At 42.3% G+C, this 15,480-nt stretch overlaps 1 protein-coding gene across 2 annotated transcripts in view; it reads left to right on the top strand.

The window, feature by feature from the left end:
• The window catches only part of ttc3 (tetratricopeptide repeat domain 3), a 131,009-nt gene that overhangs the window by 88,540 nt on the left and 26,989 nt on the right, over positions 1–15,480 (top strand). For both annotated transcript variants that reach the window (XM_070893863.1, XM_070893862.1), the window contains exons 28-30: positions 4,989–5,071; positions 9,331–9,486; positions 11,996–12,917. In XM_070893863.1, the coding sequence (XP_070749964.1) occupies positions 4,989–5,071; positions 9,331–9,486; positions 11,996–12,917 (1,161 nt within the window). The remainder of the gene's footprint in view (positions 1–4,988; positions 5,072–9,330; positions 9,487–11,995; positions 12,918–15,480) is intronic.

Below are 15,480 nucleotides of genomic sequence, written 5' to 3'. Positions count from 1 at the left end.
ATTTAGAACTTAGCAGAGGAGGACAAAGGGTTTGATTAGGGCAGAGAAAATGGAGTACGAGAAGAAGCTTGCAGGGAACATTAAGACAGATTGCTAACGTTTCTATAGATATGTAAAGAGAAAAAGGTTAGTAAAGACAAATGTAGGTCCCCTGCAGTCAGAATCAGGGGAAGTCATAACAGGGAACAAAGAAATGGCGGACCAATTGAACAAGTACTTTGGTTCGGTATTCACTAAGGAGGACACTAACAACCTTCCGGATATAAAAGGGGTCAGAGGGTTTAATAAGGAGGAGGAACTGAGGGAAATCATTATTAGTCGGGAAAATGTATTGGGGAAATTGATGGGATTGAAGGCCGATAAATCCCCAGGGCCTGATGGACTGCATCCCAGAGTACTTAAGGAGGTGGCCTTGGAAATAGCGGATGCATTGACAGTCATTTTCCAACATTCCATAGACTCTGGATCAGTTCCTATGGAGTGGAGGGTAGCCAATGTAACCCCACTTTTTAAAAAAGGAGGGAGAGAAAAAACAGGGAATTATAGACCGGTCAGCCTGACATTGGTAGTGGGTAAAATGATGGAATCAATTATTAAGAATGTCATAGCAGCGCATTTGGAAAGAGGTGACATGATAGGTCCAAGTCAGCATGGATTTGTAAAAGGGAAATCATGCTTGACAAATCTTCTGAAATTTTTTGAGGATGTTTCCAGTAGAGTGGACAAGGGAGAACCAGTTGATGTGGTATATTTGGACTTTCAGAAGGCTTTCGACAAGGTCCCACACAAGAGATTAATGTGGAAAGTTAAAGCACGTGGGATTGGGGGTAGTGTGCTGACATGGATTGAGAACTGGTTGTCAGACAGGAAGCAAAGAGTAGGAGTAAATGGGGACTTTTCAGAATGGCAGGCGGTGACTAGTGGGGTACTGCAAGGTTCTGTGCTGGGGCCCCAGCTGTTTACATTGTACATTAATGATTTGGACGAGGGGATTAAATGTAGTATCTCCAAATTTGTGGATGACACTAAGTTGGGTGGCAGTGTGAGCTGCAAGGAGGATTCTATGAGGCTGCAGAGCGACTTGGATAGGTTAGGTGAGTGGGCAAATGCATGGCAGATGAAGTATAATGTGGATAAATGTGAGGTTATCCACTTTGGTGGTAAAAACAGAGAGACAGACTATTATCTGAATGGTGACAGATTAGGAAAAGGGGAGGTGCAACGAGACCTGGGTGTCATGGTACATCAGTCATTGAAGGTTGGCATGCAGGTGCAGCAGGCGGTTAAGAAAGCAAGTGGCATGTTGGCCTTCATAGCGAGGGGATTTGAGTACAGGGGCAGGGAGGTGTTGCTACAGTTGTACAGGACCTTGGTGAGGCCACACCTGGAGTATTGTGTACCGTTTTGGTCTCCTAACTTGAGGAAGGACATTCTTGCTATTGAGGGAGTGCAGCGGAAGTTCACCAGACTGATTCCCGGGATGGCGGGACTGACATATCAAGAAAGACTGGATCAACTGGGCTTGTATTTACTGGAGTTCAGAAGAATGAGAGGGGATCTCATAGAAACGTTTAAAATTCTGACGGGTTTGGACAGGTTTGATGCAGGAAGAATGTTCCCAATGTTGGGGAAGTCCAGAACCAGAGGTCACAGTCTAAGGATCAGGGGTAAGCCATTTAGGACCGAGATGAGGAGAAACTTCTTCACCCAGAGAGTGGTGAACCTGTGGAATTCTCTACCACAGAAAGTTGTTGAGGCCAATTCACTAAATATATTCAAAAAGGAGTTAGATGTAGTCCTTACTACTAGGGGGATCAAGGGGTATGGCGAGAAAGCAGGAATGTGGTACTGAAGTTGCATGTTCAGCCATGAACTCATTGAATGGCGGTGCAGGCTAGAAGGGCCGAATGGCATACTCCTGCACCTATTTTCTATGTTTCTTTCAACTGAAATGCATTGAGCATAGCAATCTAAATCATACTATTTCTAACCTGTCCGAAGTAACTTTTGTTAATGCAAGAACAGATGATCTACAGGACAGCAGGTAGATTTTGACTTGGCCTAAATATAAGATTAATGTATATTGTAACAGGAAATGCATATAAACATTTGAAGGAGAGTGCATTAATAAAAGTGAAAAAGGATTTGGATAGTAGTATTGATCATTACCAGAAAATCCCAGTCTAAGTGAAGCTGTGCTCAACAAAGCAAATACAGCGATGATCCAAGTATTTAAAATGCTGAAAGGCATCGATGATATTGCTATACTATTTGATTTGGGCTGTTTGCAAAAAGTATAGGATATCGGTTCAAATTAACGAGCTTCAAGTAAGACTATAAAGGTTAGAATAGATTCTGGAAAAGGCTTCCAGCAAAAGATGCTACATCATTTCCTTCAAAAAGGAACGGGATAACTATCTAGGAGTGGGATTGTTGGTTTGAGGGACATGTCGACTCTGATCCAATCCTCAGTAGGACTTGGTGCAACAGGTGCATACTTTTTGTCATGAGATGTGTATAGTTTAACTATTGCAGATTTCCCATAGCAATGTTTGCCATAAGCCACTGGATATATTGTTTGTTATACTGTGTAATACACAAAAGTTTGTGTCCATTTAGGTTACATGGTGTCATTATTCTATATTATTGAGATCAATTATCAAATTATTTTTTTTAATAATGCAGATCAATTAGGAGTTACACATTGCCTCCTCCGTCTAAGGTATTTTCTTAAGTGACTGACTGGCTCGCAATTTTTAAGATTGTCTTTCATACGTAACAGTGTGGCATCTGACAGATGAGTGCTCCCTTGGGATCTGTATTGACAATTGCAGACAGTAGCCTTGTGATTCCAAATTAATCAAATTAGATGGTTCTTTGAAAGGCATGGGGAAGTTAATGTGCAGTTTACATTTAAAAGCGCCCTGAAAAATTTGTGGTTTCACTTGCTGTTGGATATTTGTACTCACTGAAATGCAGCCATTTCTCTGATTGGCTCTCCAGACCTATTACTGATTGGTCTCCTTGGAGGATAAGCCACACCCTGAAGTTCCTCTGGAATGTGTAACTGGAACCACCCAGTCCTGAGTGAATTTCCAATTTGTAATTCAATCCATTTTGACTTCAGAAGCCACAGAGGATAGATCTCCCCAAAACCGAAGTCTATTACCCCAGCATAAGTGCATCCCTTCCCCAGCCAAAGATCCTTACCCAAGCGCAAGACCTCATTCCCCCACCCCACAGATGGGGTATTGTGTGCGGATTGTTAACAGGTTTATTGGGTATGAAGTGAATAGTGACAGTGTCGTGACTTCTGGATTTCATCCACCCCAATGATGTCCCTTGTAACACATGCACCGAGCTTGCATACACCAGAGAGTTGGAAGAACGTGATCTGTCTTCTCCAAGTTCTCTCTCTCCCCTCCAATCCTCTCTCTCTCTCTCTCTCTCTCTCTCTCTCTCTGCCCATCCCCACAAGCTCGCTCTCACTCTCCCCACTTCTTGCTCTCCCCGGCGCTGCAGGGGGTTCGGCGCTATGGGAGGCTTCTCGTGCCTCGGGGGCGGAGTCAGTGATATTTGTCCTAACTTGCTTCTGCGCATGCGTCGGGAAACTTGGTACAAATAGTTACTGCGATTGGATATCAGAAAGACCATTGGTACTGTTTACATATGTAAATTGACAGGTTGGAAAAGGCATTATTATAGTTCATAAATAAAGGAGTAAGTAAGGCTTTATTAGACCATTTATATTATTGCCTAACACTAGAAAATACCTCAATCCATTTAAAAATACATCAAACTGTGGAGAACTATAAATATCTGTGTAATATCAAACAAACCTGTCAGCTCTGTATACACACTTAAGATCCACTTAAAAGCACCTTCCCCAGGACAGTATGCAGTTCTGGCAGTATGTTATGAACTGTGCACTTTTGGGCGGTATGTGAGAGGTCTGCATGGGCGGATGGTGTTCATACTGCCCGGCGGTATGTCACTGATGAAATTTCCGCCGGGTGGTATGTCGGCAGTTTGTACCTGTTTTTTGATGAAATTTGTGTTTTTGGGGGAGTAGTGGGCAGTATGTTGATGAATTTCATCCCCCATGGTATCTAGGCGTCCACAGCTCCTGTGTATTATTGGCCTGATGGCAGTGTTTTCTGTATTCTGAAAGAGAGAATAGTGCACAATCCTATGTGATCTCCAGCAAGATTATCCCATAATTTGGGGGGGAATTGTTGATTGAGGGCGTACTACACAACACTGGGCATTGTATAAGATCACTGCTTTTGGATTGTAGGAGCCTCGGACTGCTTATGGAAACTGCCTTTTAGTCATGAACACAAGCTTGAATTGTAACAATGTGCTGCTAGGCTTTTGTGACAGGTTGGGGGGGTGGGGGAGAGAAACAGTGCTGTGAAATAAATAAGTATTTTTTTGCTTGATTATTTGCTAATGAAGGATTTACATCGAATTTTACTGTAGGGAGATTAAATAGGTGAGACTGGAGACTGTGTTGGGGTAAATTAAATGGCCCACAGAGGAAGGGGGCTGATGGATTCCATTGCTTAGATTCCAACAAAAAAATTATGAAACTTGTCAAAATGATGGGGGGGTGAAAAAGAAGGGGAGAAAACAATGACTCAATTAAATGATTGTTCTGTAGTGTTTTAGACTGTCAGCTTTTTTGTTGGTTTTCAAATAAATTTGCTTTTATTACATACGAGTAAAAAGTTATAGAATGCCTTATACTTTTTATTCAAATGAGGGGGGAAAAAATCACAGCAGAGATTCTTTAGGAATAATATGAAAAGGACTGAAAACCAAACTATTCCACCCAGCGAGAACTAGTAAATCTTGTGCCATAATGGAACACGGTTATAATGTTGTTCTTGCTGTGTCTTTCATGTCTGCAGTTTTTAATCTTCAGTTTTTATTGATGCTTGTCTTTATGGAAGTACTGAATCCTTTGCTTTAATTGTGCTTCTCAGCCTTTTCTCCCTCTGTCTGGGATGGTTGGAACTGGAACGCGTGAAGAGGAAGATGATGAAATATTCTCAGACGATGGCATCCTGTAAGCATGCCCACACTTCCTTTTTGTGCATTAAAATAACAAGAGCCATAGCTGATGCAAGGAGCGTATTTCTTTTCTTGGTTGTAACCAAAGGTTTGGTAACGAGTACTGATGGCCATCAACTGGGCATGTTTTACCTAAAGTTCAGTGTCACTGACCCAGTGTCCATGAATATGTGAGAACAACATCTCCAAAATATTCCAACATCTCCAAAATATTCCTGCATCTCTCTTAAATGGATTTAAAGGGAAAAAATAATGAGGCGATCTACTCCAATAAGATGGGGCAGTAGGCAATGGTCCCCCTAAGGCGTGCAGCCATGCACCAATCGGGAGGTCCGATGCAGGCCGCTCACCATTTGCTGCCACTGGAAAAGATACTGCGCATGCGTGGCCTTGCTGCAAACTTAAAGGGACCCTGCCCAAAAAAACATTAGAGGGAACAATGGCAGCAGGTGAGGTGTTGCACAGCAGGACTGAGAAGGATAGAAATCATTAACATGCCTTTCTCTCTCTGATCTTGACTCATTTTATGAATATGTAAATGTAGGTTATTTAGACAGCTTTTTTGTGACGGTGACCATGTTGTCACATTTGTGACCTCACTTGAAGCCAAGATCATTTTATTTTAAAAGCACTGTCCTCTCATTGGTCCACAGAATCACTCAGCTTTCTTTCGTCAAAGAAAACTCAAGTAAAAATAAGTTTGATTATTTTAAGTTGGATGATATAAAGTGAGCTCTCTATCTGGATCTCCATGACTACAAGATGCAAGTAGTAGTTTTGATTTTATTTTTAAATTAGGGAAACATTTTATGCTGATTGCGAATGAGTCGACCAGCAGATACCATGAACAGAGTACTTCATTCCCTATCTGAAAGATGAGCCATCACTGAACTGGGCAATTGATAGACCAGAGTTTTCAGAGTTTTTGAACCTTTCAGCAATAGATAACTTTTCTGTTACTATATATGAAAATTATATTAGTTCCATATGATATTATCTTTGTTGATTTCCTGCCAAAGTAACATAATTCATTTTAAGTACATAAGTTAATATTTTTGTAATAACTTCTGCAAGTGTGTTCATTTGCATTAGGATTGCTAACCTATTCCTAACCCACTGTTTCACTGATATTCCTAAGCATAAGCTGGACTACTTTTGTCTGTCATAATTAAACCTTCGTGATGCAGGATCAAAGTTGTTTTTTTCTTCCCTCCCCTGGGCTACTGGTTAAGGTTCCATGAGTGCCCTCTAGTACCTCATACAAGTGGGTGTTACTCATGTGTGGACCTTGAGAATGTGTTGGGATTTTAATCTTGCAACTGATTACCCACATCTGGGCAATTCCTGCAGGGGTCACTGGATAGAAGTTAGCAGTGGGAAGTGCTTCCCCTTCCCTAATCCAGAAATTCTGCAGCCAATTGTAGCATGTGTAACTTGCCCCAGCTTAGATCACTACTCCAGACCAGGGACTGAAGTAGGAACTTGTCTGGCCTGTGTGACTCCGATCCTGTGACCTCACTTGTAATGCCATTGGAGATCTGACCAGTGTGTGCGTTTTGTTTTCCAAAAGATACATTTTTTTTTGCTTGCTGTAAATAAATGCTTTGTTGTGACCTAGGCTCGTTTAGCATTTTGGTACCAATGCACTGCGACTGGAAAAATCTCCCGCAATACAATGGGCCCAAGTTTCCACAGGATAAAAAACGGACGCCCCTCCGAGCTGGGCGCCCGTTTTTCGCTTTTAGGCGCCAGAAAAAAAACGCGCTATTCTCGAGCACTTTCAGCTCCTTGTCTGTTTGGCGCGGCGCCCAGGGGGGCGGAGCCTACACTCGCGCCGATTTTGTAAGTGGGAGGGGGCGGGTACTATTTAAATTAGTTTTTTTCCTGCCGGCAACGCTGCGCGTGCGCGTTGGAGCATTCACGCATGCTCAGTGTGAAAAAAAACATTGGCACTCGGCCATTTTTGTAGTTCTTTGTAGCTGTTTAATTTTTGAACATTTTTTTATAAAATCACATTGCCATCAGCACTGAGGCTACCCTTCTCACTGTCTCCTTCCCCTCCCCACCCTCCACAACAACAAACGGCTGTCTCCTTCCCCTCCCTCCCCTCCACAACAACAAACCGCTGTCTCCTCCCCCTCCCTCCCCTCCACAACAACAAACCGCTGTCTCCTCCCCCTCCCTCCCCTCCACAACAACAAACCGCTGTCTCCTCCCCCTCCCTCCCCTCCACAACAACAAACCGCTGTCTCCTCCCCCTCCCTCCCCTCCGCGGCAACAAACCGCTGTCTCCTTCCCCTCCCTCCCCTCCACAACAACAAACCGCTGTCTCCTCCCCCTCCCTCTCCTCCGCGGCAACAAACCGCTGTCTCCTTCCCCTCCCTCCCCTCCACAACAACAAACCGCTGTCTCCTCCCCCTCCCTCCCCTCCGCGGCAACAAACCGCTGTCTCCTTCCCCTCCACAACAACAAACCGCTGTCTCCTTCCCCTCCACAACAACAAACCGCTGTCTCCTCCCCCTCCCTCCCCTCCGCGGCAACAAACTGCTGTCTCCTTCCCCTCCCTCCCCTCCACAACAACAAACCGCTGTCTCCTCCCCCTCCCTCCCCTCCGCGGCAACAAACCGCTGTCTCCTTCCCCTCCACAACAACAAACCGCTGTCTCCTTCCCCTCCACAACAACAAACCGCTGTCTCCTTCCCCTCCCTCCCCTCCGCGGCAACAAACCGCTGTCTCCTTCCCCTCCCTCCCCTCCGCGGCAACAAACCGCTGTCTCCTTCCCCTCCCTCCCCTCCGCGGCAACAAACCGCTGTCTCCTTCCCCTCCCTCCCCTCCACAACAACAAACCGCTGTCTCCTTCCCCTCCCTCCCCTCCACAACAACAAACCGCTGTCTCCTTCCCCTCCCTCCCCTCCACAACAACAAACCGCTGTCTCCTTCCCCTCCACAACAACAAACCGCTTTCTCCTCCCCCCCCCCCCCCCCCCTCCCGCTCAGCGGCAACGAACGGCTGCAGAATTCTCCCTGGCTGAAGCACTTTCACACAGGTAGGAAGATGGTTTATTTAATCTTTTCTTTGCTTATAAATGTTTATTCAGGTTGGATTTATTTGTATAATATTTGTAGAAGTATAAATAAGGATTTATTGTAGAATTTAATGAGTTCCCTTCCCCCCCCCACCTCGTTCTGGACGCCTAATTTGTAACCTGCGCCTGATTTTTTAATGTGTAGAACAGGTTTTTTCAGTTCTACAAAAATCTTCTCTTGCTCCATTCTACTTTAGTTTGGAGTACATTTTCACTGTGGAAACTTTGAAATCAGGCGTCAGTGGCCGGACACGCTCCCTTTTGAAGAAAAAATTCTGTTCCAAAGTAGAACTGTTCTACCTGACTCGAACTGCAGAAAAAAAAATGTGGAGAATTGCGATTTCTAAGATAGTCCGTTCTCCACCAGTTGCTCCTAAAAAATCAGGCACAAATCATATGGAAACTTGGGCCCAATATACTACCATGTTTTGTCAACATTCCCTTGTGCTACGCTTTATCAGGGCACCCAAATTCCGTAGCACCACGAGGCCAGTTTCTGCAGAAACTCCAGCATTTCTGCAGCATTAGAATATGGATTCTGCCACAAGTTTGTCCATGGTTTGGAGAGATCTCCATTTCAGTAAATATTTAAAAGCAAGCGCTAAACTGGTGGCTTTTTATTCTTTTTAAAAAAACAATGAACATTTTAAAAGTTTTAAAATAGCCTACTGTTCTCCACGTACTGAGATCAATGAGCTTGAGTTATGAAATCCATTGACAACATGGGGGGACATAAACAATGGGAATTCAAAGATTGGTGACTCCTGGTGCCATTAGGATTCCAATACAGCTGGACCAGAGAAAACTAATTGTGGAAGGAAAATGAGGGAGAAAAACTAGCACCAGCAAAATAGATGCTACATTTTTCTGAGGTTTCTGTAAAATTGCAGTGTTTGGTACTTTGTTTAATTTATCAGCTGAAATTGCTCGTACCAGCATTACTTCACCTTAGTTGTTTAGCTCAAAATATTGTTTCCAGGTGACACAAGGTTAGTAGGACAAAATCAACTGCTGTATATCAGATGGATATAATATGGAAATTTCACCATTACAGTTTGCAGAAATGAATGTTGCAGAGAGTGAATCCACTGTGAATATTTCACTCTACTGATATCCTAATGACCGTATAGCTGATAAATTAATCTGTGCTGGTGATTCTCTCCAATAGTGTGCAAATGAACTCCACAGTTCCTTTCACGGTACCAGGGTATCTTCGCAATCGGGTGGAGGAGTTTGAAAAAATATATGATACTATTCCAGCCAGCAATCATTACCAGCGGGTCTTCGATAATAACCCAGACCCAAAACGTGAAAGTCTATATGAGTAAGTATACTTTTCGATTACTTCCCGAATGGAAGCAATATGTGAAATGGCAGAAATAGCATCACATTCACCAATGTTAAAAAAACATTAATATGCTCTGAATTCATATTATAAGTTAAACATTGCCAGCATTGGGGGTATTTTAACATGTGCTAGCTGTATATTTTTGAATAAAACATTTGGGTTCATTACGTTCATACAAAAGCAGCAGTCTGTATCATTATTGCATTCATATGAGCAATGATAAACAGGTAAAAGACCCTCTGGTCCATCAAACCTGTCCCGCACAATTGTGATACCTTGTGCACTCTACCCCACCCGAAACCATGTCATCTCCTGGGACAGGCAAAAAAGCAGGGCCAAATTTTGCGGGGGGTGGGCGGGGGTGGGGGTGGAAATCTGGGAAATCTAGGCAATCACAACTAGTCCAGGAGATCACTCTGGCCCTGAATTCTTTGCAGTACCTACCTTCTGTAAAAGGTGATCTTCGCCCCAGCCAGAAACAGGTCCAGCTTGTGCTTGAAGGAATTCAGTAAGTCTGCATCCACCACACGAAACAGCAATCTGTTCCAGAGGTCCCCTATTCTGAGAAAAGTACCACTTCCTGACATCAAACCTAAATCTAGCCTTCGACAACTTAAATTTGTGACCCCAGGTTATACAACTTAAATTTGTTACCCCTGGTCCTCCCTAACCTATTTAATTGAAACAAACAGTCAGATGGAACACAATCTGTTCACTTCATTATCTTTATAAGCCTCAATCAGATCATCTCAAAGTGTAGAGTCTCCACTCTTAGCCTATTTTGATAACCAAGATGTTCCTTTAGCGTATCTTGTTAACTATGACATTATCTAGCATTACTGTGCTTTTTAACAATGTATTTTACACACTAACAACTTGGAGCATCACCGTCTAAATGGGCATAATGTTAACATCAGAGATTCTGCCACTGGGGTATATTTTTTTTTAAACAAACATATAAGACAAACTCACCTGTTAGTTCAGTTGTGAAATGCAGCAGGTAATCGAGCCTTGCACACTCAAGGCTTTCTCAGTCTGGAACAAGATAGGCCATTCAGCCCAGAGATTCTGTTCTGCCATTCTATCACATCATCTGTATCTCAAATCAATTTGCCTGCCTTTGCTCCATATTTCAACAGAAATCTATCGATCTCAGTCTTAAAAATGTCAATTGACCCAGCATCCACAGCCATTTGGGGACGACTTCCAGAATTCTACTACCCTTTGTATGGAAAAAGTGCTTCTCGATTGGCTTAGCTCTAATCCCACTTTTGATTGTCCTCCAGTCACAACTGTTGTAATGTATGAATGTTGGATCGAGGACAGGGTTGGGTTTGGCAATGATCCATAGCTTGTTAACGTTCATTTGCCCAGATTACAAATGAAGGGTAGCTACTTTGGCAAGGTACTGGAGGACAATCAGTGCGCAAGGGACCATATCCCAACATGATGTGTATAAAATTGAGGGGCCTGGATCGAGTGAATAGGAAGGACCTATTTCCTTTAGCAAAGAGGTCAATAACCAGGGGGCATAGATTTAAAGTAATTGGTAGAAGGATTAGAGGGGAGTTGAGGAAAAAATATTTCATCCAGAGGATGGTGGGAGATCTGGAACTCACTGCCTGAAGAGGCAGAAACCCTCACTGCATTTAAAAAGTACTTGGATATGTACTTGAAGTGCCATAGCCTACAAGCCTATGGACCGAGAGTTAGAAAGTGGGGTTAGGCTGGATAGCTCTTTTTCAGCTGGCACAGACACGACAGGCCGAATGGCCTCCTTCTGTGCCGTAATTATCTATGACTCCATGCGTTTGGGAGAGATGGCCTGAAAAATAAAAAATATACCAGACCGTTTTCTTTCCATCACAGTAATTCGAATTCTGCAAATTGCACATCAGCTGCAGCATTCGGCATCTAACATGAGAAGTTAATAACATTTAAAATGAGCAGCAAATAATTCTCATTCAGTAGCCTCTGACACTCTAATATCAACTGCATACATTCATTGGGTTAACACACTGCACTATCTAGCCCTTCTTGCTCAATTCATAATGTATGGTCAAACAGAAGATGCTTGTACTGTTGTAAGTTATAAAGTTTACTCCTTGGATTACATCCTATGGGTCTCAATTTGAGAATAACATAGGATATGTTCTGAAATGTTTCTACATTGTAGTAATGCATATATGGGAGAACAAAAACCTAAATGCTGGAAATCTAAAACAAAACAGAAAATACTGGAAGTGCGCAATAAATCAGCTGATGCCTAAGAGAAAAGTAGGTTACTGTTGTAGTTGGGACTGGATCCTGATGGAGTCCCACCTTAAATATTAACCTACATTTTGCAGTTCCATCATTTTCAGCTTTTGTCACTGTTGCAATGCAAATATGTATTGTACCATAGAACCAACATTCATGCTTCAGGTATAACATTACTATGATGTCTTGTTTTTTTTTCTTCCCATCCCGCCCTCATTTCTCCTAGTTACTTCGCCCAAATTCTGAGCGAGCACGGTCCAATGGAAATTGATGACCCAAGGTTAGTGGGCGAGTTTGAAAACTTCCCCCCAGAGGCTCAAGAGCTGGTGCGAAATGCAGGTGGTTTGAAATCGTTCCTTATGGAATCGCTGCGATTTGTGGTGATTAATAACCTGATCGGACTGATGAAGCACGCGGTACAATTGAAGAACTTGCCTGTAAATGAGAAAGCGGCAACCAGAGGTACCGAAGCAGCAGAGACCAACTCGGATGAAGTTCCTAATGAAAGCTTGCAACCAGTGGCTCATCTCAATCCCACTGCTAAAGAATTTACACCCGTGTCTTTTCATCAATCATCTTTATCATGTCCGTCAAGTTCACTAAGTGAAGCGCACAATCATAATCAGCATTTGCATTATGAAACTGAACTAGGAATTAATATTTCAACAGATAATATGTATATGAATATTAATCCATATTCTGATGTAAGGCCAGAGATTCATAACTCAGGCATCAGCTTATTGGATCATAATTTGAAGACTCAATCTTCATTAGTTTTTGATCAGGATACGATATCCTGTACTAGTCTATCAATTAGTCCTATGCATTCTGATACAGCACAAGAAATCCCTGTTTTTCCCATACCCCAATCAAATCTACCTATTACTAATTATAATTATCAGATTCATTCTCTCAATGCTGATGGAGGATGCAACCCCATGACAAGTGAAATGGAACATATGAGGTTTCAATCTACTAGTGTTAATACAACAGTAATAGGCTCACTTGAAGATACGCCTCACAGCAATTTTAAGCCCAAAGGCGCTAATGGTGCATCAAAAACGATGAGCAGCGAAGAGTCCGATAATAAAAGTAACAAAAAGTGCAAGAATAAACGAGGTCCATTACTAAGGACCATTGCAGTACAGGTAAGGAGGATTACTTGTAGATTTTAAATATGGATTGTTGTAACTGGTTGTTCTGGTTCCGGAGGGGGGAGCAGGGGGGGTTGATGGCGGATATGTCATCCTAAATAACAATGATCCCACTTATTCAGTGAACCATAAGTCAGACTTCATTGAGAGAAAACAGGAGTGAGGAAAGCAATACCCCATTTCTGTACTAGAGGTTCAGAAGTAATAGGATGATGGCTTCGAGAAGAAGCCTAACCTGTAAGCAGTGCGTTTCTTTTGTTAAAAGTTTCATTGTATTGCATTTTAAAAGTGGGGAAATAATTACCAGAAATACTTGAGGATAAAGCATTGTATCACAGAACATCCCAAAATAAACAGTTCACTACTATATAATCTGGAATAGAAATCAAATACTATTCACTTCATTACATTTTGGAGCCAACATTTTCTAGATGGTTAAAGTAGAAGGAAAGAAATGGGAGAATGCTTTTTATATAAATTATTTATCCCTCTCTGTCTCTCAAAGTTATCTCTATAATCTGTTACAAGATGTCCTTATCAAAGCATTTTTGGCTTCATAGGGACCTGCTATTATAGTTCACGGCTGGAGGAATTTCATTGATTTTGTTGGGAACCGATTCCTTGGTCTGGCTTGGGGGGGGGGGCGGGTGGGGTGGGGAGGGGGGGGCGTTGTCTGGAATTGCCCAAGCTTACAAGAAACTGAGAGCAGTTAAAGGAGGGTGTGCAGTAGAGACAGTTGATGCAACTGGGAGTTAGATGGGCAATGCAATTGGGCAGACAGATAACAAATTAAATTTAACACTAAATGTGAACATTTTCTCATTGGTTTATCGCAAGTATATAATGAATGAAACTGAAATTGGCAGAGGGAGGATTCAAAACGCGAGTGATGGTAGGTTACAAAGTCTGGCCAAAATAGCAAAGTGAATAATAAAGACCATCAGGATAGTAGAACACAGGTTTACAGAGATTGCTCTAAAGGTGATCAGGCTTTATTTACTCTGAGTACATTGATCAGTTGTGATCGCCATACTACAACAAGCGTACCAACACTTTGGATATTGTGCAGAGAAGAGAAACCAGACTGGCTCCAAATGTAAAGGGGATCAGCAATGTGGAAAGATTGGAAATCTTGAGGTTGGATAACATATCCAGGAGGAGCAATTTATTCTGAGCGTTGTGATTCTTTGGAATTCTCTGCCCCAGACAGCTGTGGAGGCTGAATCATTGAATATATTCAAGGCAAAGATGGACAGATTATAAAAATGACATAGAGGCACTGCAGAAGGTAAGTTGGGGGTTATGGTGAAACGGACAGGAAAGTGGAGTTGAGGCCGAGATCAGATCAGTCATGATCTTAGTGAAAGGCTCAAGGGGCCAAATGGCCTACACCTGCTCCTATTTCTTACGTTCATACAGTCGCAAACAAAAACCGAGAGAATATTTATCGTTTTTTTTAAGTAAATAAATAATGTATACAGACCAGTATGTTTCATCCTTGTGGCTTCTTGTTTCAACATAGATAAGTGTGAGGTAGTACATTTTGGTAGGAAGAATAAGGAGGTCTCCTACTCCTTGGAAAATAAGTGTCGAAATGAGGTAGAGGAACGGGTGGATCTGAGGGTACAGATACACATCATTTAAAGTAATGACGCAGGTTAATCAGGCCATTAAAGAAAACAAAACACAGGTTAATTTATAGCGGGATAGAATTGAAAAGCAGATTAGTTATGTTAAACTTGTTGGACCACGCTTGGAGTACTGTGAACAGTTCTAGGTTCTATATTATAAAAATGACCGAGGCACGACAGAAGGTGCAAAAAAGATTTCCTAGAATGATACCAAAACTGAGATTATATCTATCAGGAAAGATTGAACTGGCAGGGCCTCCTTTCTCTAGAAAAGTGAAGGCTGAAGGGTGAGCTGATGGAGGTCTTTAACATTATGAAAGGGTTTGATGGAGTAGACATAGAGAAGATATTTCCACTTGTGAGGGAGATCAAAACTAGGGGCCGTAAATATAAGATAGTCACTAATAAATCCAATAGAGAATTTAGGTGAAAGCTCTTTACCCAGAAAGTAGAATATAAACTTGCTACCACAAGGAGTAGTTGAGGCGAGTAGCATAAATGCACGAGGGAGAAAGGAATAGAAGGATATGTTGATGGGGTTAGATGAAAAAAAAGAGTGGGCGGAGGCTCGTGTGGAAAATAAACATTGGCATGGATCTATTGGGCTGAATGGCTTGTTTCTGTGCTGTAAATACTTTGTAATACTTTGTCATTATCGCCAAACGGAAGTAAGCCAGGCCACCAAGATACAATAGAGCAGGAGAGAAGATGCATTACATCAGTAAATGATGTTGAGATGATGCCAAGCCTGAGTTTGAAAATCCTAGCAATTGAAGGAAGTAAGGAGTTCCACAGTTTTGAAGTCCAAGGAAAGAAATTAGCCATTTTTAGCCAGTGTTGTTTAGATGCAAATTAAGTGAAGTTGTTCCAATAGGGTTTTTTTTGTACAATTCAGTGCCTGTTGTTGAAAATATGTGTGTCTGGAT

The sequence above is a fragment of the Pristiophorus japonicus genome, chromosome 11 (assembly GCF_044704955.1).
Source record: "Pristiophorus japonicus isolate sPriJap1 chromosome 11, sPriJap1.hap1, whole genome shotgun sequence".
Classification (NCBI taxonomy): Eukaryota; Metazoa; Chordata; class Chondrichthyes; family Pristiophoridae; genus Pristiophorus; species Pristiophorus japonicus.
Note: the sequence above shows the minus strand (reverse complement) of the source record. Positions and strands in the feature narration are given on the sequence as shown.